The sequence below is a fragment of the Poecilia mexicana genome, unplaced genomic scaffold (assembly GCF_051168715.1).
Source record: "Poecilia mexicana isolate PSO_F unplaced genomic scaffold, ASM5116871v1 scaffold_20, whole genome shotgun sequence".
NCBI lineage: Eukaryota > Metazoa > Chordata > Actinopteri > Cyprinodontiformes > Poeciliidae > Poecilia > Poecilia mexicana.
The window spans coordinates 20,182,371-20,186,997 of record NW_028263389.1 but is presented as its reverse complement, the minus strand read 5'-3'; the positions used below and the strand labels follow the sequence as shown (position 1 = coordinate 20,186,997).

General features: G+C 52.0%; 1 protein-coding gene across 1 annotated transcript; it reads right to left on the bottom strand.

Moving 5' to 3' along the window:
- Nucleotides 1–215: 215 nt before the first annotated feature.
- Nucleotides 216–3,860, bottom strand: LOC106921144 (uncharacterized). The gene is made up of 9 exons (XM_088001651.1): nucleotides 3,789–3,860; nucleotides 3,597–3,686; nucleotides 2,780–2,876; nucleotides 2,294–2,714; nucleotides 1,915–2,210; nucleotides 1,629–1,807; nucleotides 1,247–1,495; nucleotides 1,072–1,167; nucleotides 216–518 (listed from the first exon to the last, which is right to left on the bottom strand). Exons 1-9 carry the CDS (start codon nucleotides 3,858–3,860, stop codon nucleotides 216–218), a joined length of 1,803 nt encoding a protein of 600 aa, XP_087857777.1.
- Nucleotides 3,861–4,627: the final 767 nt, after the last annotated feature.

Below are 4,627 nucleotides of genomic sequence, written 5' to 3'. Positions count from 1 at the left end.
ATAAACTATGTAAAAAAAAATAAAGTGCTAAAAAAATTAACATGATATACTATAAAACACACTCACTGAAAACCTAAAACCTATTTACAAGAATAAAATTTAACATTAACTTTATTAAACACACACACTTCAAATATAAAAACTATGTACAAAAATAAAATTAAACATGACTAAAAAAACCCACCAAACTCATTGAACTAAAACGGAGGAGGGGCCTAATCTTTTATACGGCTGACGTTGCGGGACCGCAACGTCAGCGGCATGGGGCTGTTCCTCCTCCTCCTGGGGGTGGTCGACGGGGGAAAGAACGACCTGATTGACTGGAGCCGCTGCGTCACCGTAGGAGACCCCACGTTTGACGGGCCGGGTCGTTTGGCCGTGGAGGGGACGGGTTGTTCCTCCTCCTCCCGGGCCTCGGCAGTGGGCTCTCGCTCCGGTGGGGGTGCAGCGGTGGCTTCGGGTCCCTCCTGATGGTCTGTGGTGGGCTCAGGGAATGCCAGAGGGCTGGCCAGTACCTCCTATACGTCAGAGGACTGGCAGCAGTCAGCTGCCGCTCTCCATCTCCGGCAGAGACGACAGGGTCGGCTCAGTGGAGTGGGAGCTGTAGGAACACTCCGTGACCTCCGTCGCGCAGGAGGACTCGGGGGGGGGGGGGGGGGGGGGGTCGCTCCCGAGGGAACGGACGGTTCCCTCTGAGGAGTCCGACGTGTCATGCTCTGAAAGGTGGAAAGGTGAAAAGAAGGTTTCAAACGTGTGGAGATTAGAGGAAGCAGTAATCGCGCACCATTTGGGAGAAGCTGTGAAAGCTGCAGAATGGCATGCTAAGAGGGCCTGCCATTTTGCAGCTTTCACAGCTGCTGCTGCACCATGGCTTCGACACAGGTAAGTTACACTGGTAAGTCGAGGAGAGATGAAAACCCACCCTTATTTTCTTTCGGGGAGACTTCAGCTCCTGCTCCTCCTCCTGCTGCTGCTGCTGCAGGCCCCTGCGGCCTGCCATCCGGCAGTTTCCTCAGCTGCTGCCGGATGGCTTAGAGGAGGCAGGTAAATCGAGGACACGTGAAGACCCACCGTTTGGCCCGAGGAGGAAGATTTCCCCCACATTTTTCCGGGGTCCGTGAGGGCATCAAATGTGCCGCGAATGGCGGCGAGCTGGTGATCCCTCGCCTTCGGAAATAAAGGAAAGTTTTCAACATTACCTTGTTACGTACCGTTATTAAACGCAAAACGTTAGATGATCACTTACGTAGGTGGCAATGGATGTCCGGATGTCTGTGACGGTGGGGGTGCCGGGCAAGCCCAAGTCAGACCACGCCTTCTGGACGGGCAACAGGAGATGCTTCAACCTCCAGTTGCCCTCCGTAAAGATGACGAGGTCCGTCGTGGGCTTAAGCCCGGCGCGGACGGCGAGCCACCGCTCCAGCCACCCGAACTCCTCTGGGGTCAGGTAGACCTTAGCCGAGCCGAAGGCTTGGTTGGTCTTGTGGTCCTTGACCGTTTGGGAGTGAGAGAGAGAGACAGAGAGAGAGAGGGGGGCATTGGGTTCCTGCCTGCCATTCCACGGCAGGACTCGCTGCTGCGGATGATGATCCCAGATGGCAGCAGGAACTCTGCATCCTTCGACTTACATTGATGAGGAAGCCCTCGTCTCGCTCCTCATCCCTCGAACTCCTGGCCTCGGCGACCTCCAGAACGGTCATGTTCTGGAGGACGCCGGTCCTGTGTCTATAGACACAGGAGATATAGAGGGAGAGGAGCACGTAGAACCTCCTCATCAGGTCCCCGGAGGAGTCCTCCTCCAGCTGGTCTAAAAAGAGGAGGAAAAAAAAAATTCAAGGAAACCCATTCAAAGGCCTGGACACAGGAACGAGACACACACACACACACACACGTGGTGACAAAATTCTCACTCACTGAGTACGCAAGGGATCTTCTCCCTGCACCTGGCCCGACAAGCGCGGAGGTGACGCTTGGGGACCAGGTGCTTGAGCTTGGCCCACTTCACCTGTATCTGCCGGACAGCCACCCGTCTCCCAAGCCCGGAGACAGTTGAGGAGAGCGCCCTGTGAACGGCGACTAGGGTGCGCTTGGAAACCCGGGAGGTGGGCAGGGGGGTCTCCTTGAAAAAACCAATAAATTCCATGATGTTCACAATGTAGGACTTTATGGTTGTCACCGCCTTTCCCTCCCTCCGCAGGTGTTCCGGCCATCTGCTCCGGGGGAAAAAAACGGTAAGAATTCAACGAGAGGACGCCAAAAAACATTCGCCGGTGTACGTCGGAGAGGGCCTTACTCATAGATCCTGCGCATGTTCTCTAGCGCCGTCCACGTCGAGGGCCACCTCCCGCCATTGGCCAGGACCCTGAGGAAGTGGTGGATCCTGGCCAGCTTGGAGCACTGGTTCTCCACTTGCTTCCTCCCACCGGTGGAGCCCTTAAGGTGATTCCAGTACGACTCCATGTACTGGACTGCATAAAAGACATTTGAGAAGGTAAGGCAAGATTTTAGCAAGCAGGGACGGACGGACGGACGGACATGACTCACCGACTGTAGCGAAATGGAGCCAGGACTCCACCACCTCTGCTGCTCCTGGCCTCCTGGTTGGGCGGGAGGTCCTCCTGGTCCTCGTCGTCCTCCTGCTCCTCCGAAAAGGTCTCCGGGCGGGTTGCGGGCGGGGGGAGGCCAGGCAGTCCCGCAGCCTGCTGCTGCAGCTGCTGAAGACGACAAGAGAAAAAAACCAAATGAATTGACTCATTGAAAATGCATTTTTAGGTGCTGCCATTTGCGAGCAGCAGGGCCTGCTGCTGCAGGACGTCCGGCAGGCGGGGAGTCTGCTGCGGGCCCTGCTGCGGGGAGTCCCGCAGCAGGCCAGCTAGCTAGCACACGTGGTGGTAGCAAGCTACCCTGCAGCTAACACCCGTCTCCAAAACGTTTAAAAATTCGAAGGATTTATGCTTTAAAAGTTGCATTAACTGACACTTTACCCTGGAGCTAACACCTGTTTCCAAAACGGTTAAAAATTCTAAGGATTTATGCTTTAAAAGTTGCATTAACTAAGACTTTATACATTAAAAAAAAAAAGAAAAGAAAAAAAGTTGATTTATAAAAACGTTTTCTAGCTGCTGTGGTGTGGACAGCAGAAACACCTGTTTGCTCCAAGGTAGCTTGCTACCATCACCACCACCACCACGTGGTGGCGGGCTAGCGCGAGCTAGCTCGCAGCAGCTAGCCACCACGTGGCGAGCTAGCTAGCGCTAGCGAGCCAGCCAGCCACCACGTGGCGAGCTAGCTGGCGCTAGCCAGCCAGCCAGCCACCACGTGGCGAGCTAGCTGGCGCTAGCCAGCCAGCCAGCCACCACGTGGCGAGCTAGCTCGTGCTAGCCAGCCAGCCAGCCACCACGTGCGCTGGCGCGTGTGGGGGTGGTGGTGGTGGTGGTAGCAAGCTACCCTGGAGCCCACACCTGTTTCCACACGGTTAAAAATTCAAAGGTTTTATGCTTTAAAAGTTACCTTAACTTGACATGGTAATAAAGTTGCTTTTTAAACCCATTTCTATTTTAACTATTCATTACATTTTACATTAAATGAAAACTTACCTTCAATAGTTGTGCTCCTGTCGGCTGATGTCCGTCGCTCTCTCTCTGTCGAGCACTGAAGTCAGCTGCAAATTGCTGCACTCTGGCCACCTGCAATCAATTAATGGATAACACCCTGAAGAAGAGCAAGGCGCGGGACTTCGCCAGCTGCTCACCTGCTGTAACAATTAACAAAAAAGGAGATCACGTGACCGGTGTGGTCGAGTGGTAAAGAGTACTGCCCTTCATACCTGGAGAAGTGGGTTCGATTCCAGCCTGGGACATCACTTTTTTTTCTTCTTTCTTTCGTTCTTTATTTCCTCATTTATTTATGTCTGTCTGTCTGTCTGTCTTTCTTTCTTGCTTTCCTGTTACTCTTATTTTTTTCATTACAGCTGCAATCCTGTCTGTTATGGCCGCCATCCTGCAGTCCCGTTCCACCAAATTGCTGGACAGTTCCAGCAAATGGCTGGAACCTACCCCCGGCTCAGGGCACCCGGACCCGGGCAGAGGCTCAGCCTGAAGTCCATATCGCCCACCTCTGTTAAGTCAACAAAACACCTGTCTTTTCCAGCAGCCATTGTACAGCACATACATCAGTAAAACCAGCTGACCAAATGTGCTGGAGCTTAGCTTGTGTTGCTAGGTAACGTTGACTTTGCTGGGGTTGCTAGGTGATGGGCTAATTTGTGACTTTAGCTTATTTTCCAAAAAACAACCAGGTGTTTTTTTTAAGTGTTCAGGCTGTTTTCAGAAGCAGTTGATACCCAGATGGAAGCACAAAACATGTAATTTTGCATAATAGGTCCCCTTTAAACTTGTATTTGTTTACTGGGAACATCTATTGCTTTTCTATCCCCATTAATTTAAGCTTTCTTAGTGTGAGTACTTTAAAGCGCCATTCTTTGCTTCTACAATAATCATTTCATTTTCTCATGAGAATCAATACTTCATCTCATATTTGCTGATGCAAAGTGATTAAAGCATCACAAACAAAATTGTTGAACCGTGTCACTCTCTTAGCTCCGCTTCCAAATCCTAAATGCAAACCA

Coding starts and splice junctions, on each gene's coding strand:
- LOC106921144 (XM_088001651.1), bottom strand. CDS start 3,860: ATGTCCCAGGCTGGAATCGAACCCACTTCTCCAGGTATGAAGGGCAGT. Junction 3,687..3,788: donor TTTACCACTCGACCACACCG/GTCACGTGATCT, acceptor AATTGATTGCAG/GTGGCCAGAGTGCAGCAATT. Junction 519..1,071: donor CTTCCTCCTCGGGCCAAACG/GTGGGTCTTCAC, acceptor TCTGACGTATAG/GAGGTACTGGCCAGCCCTCT.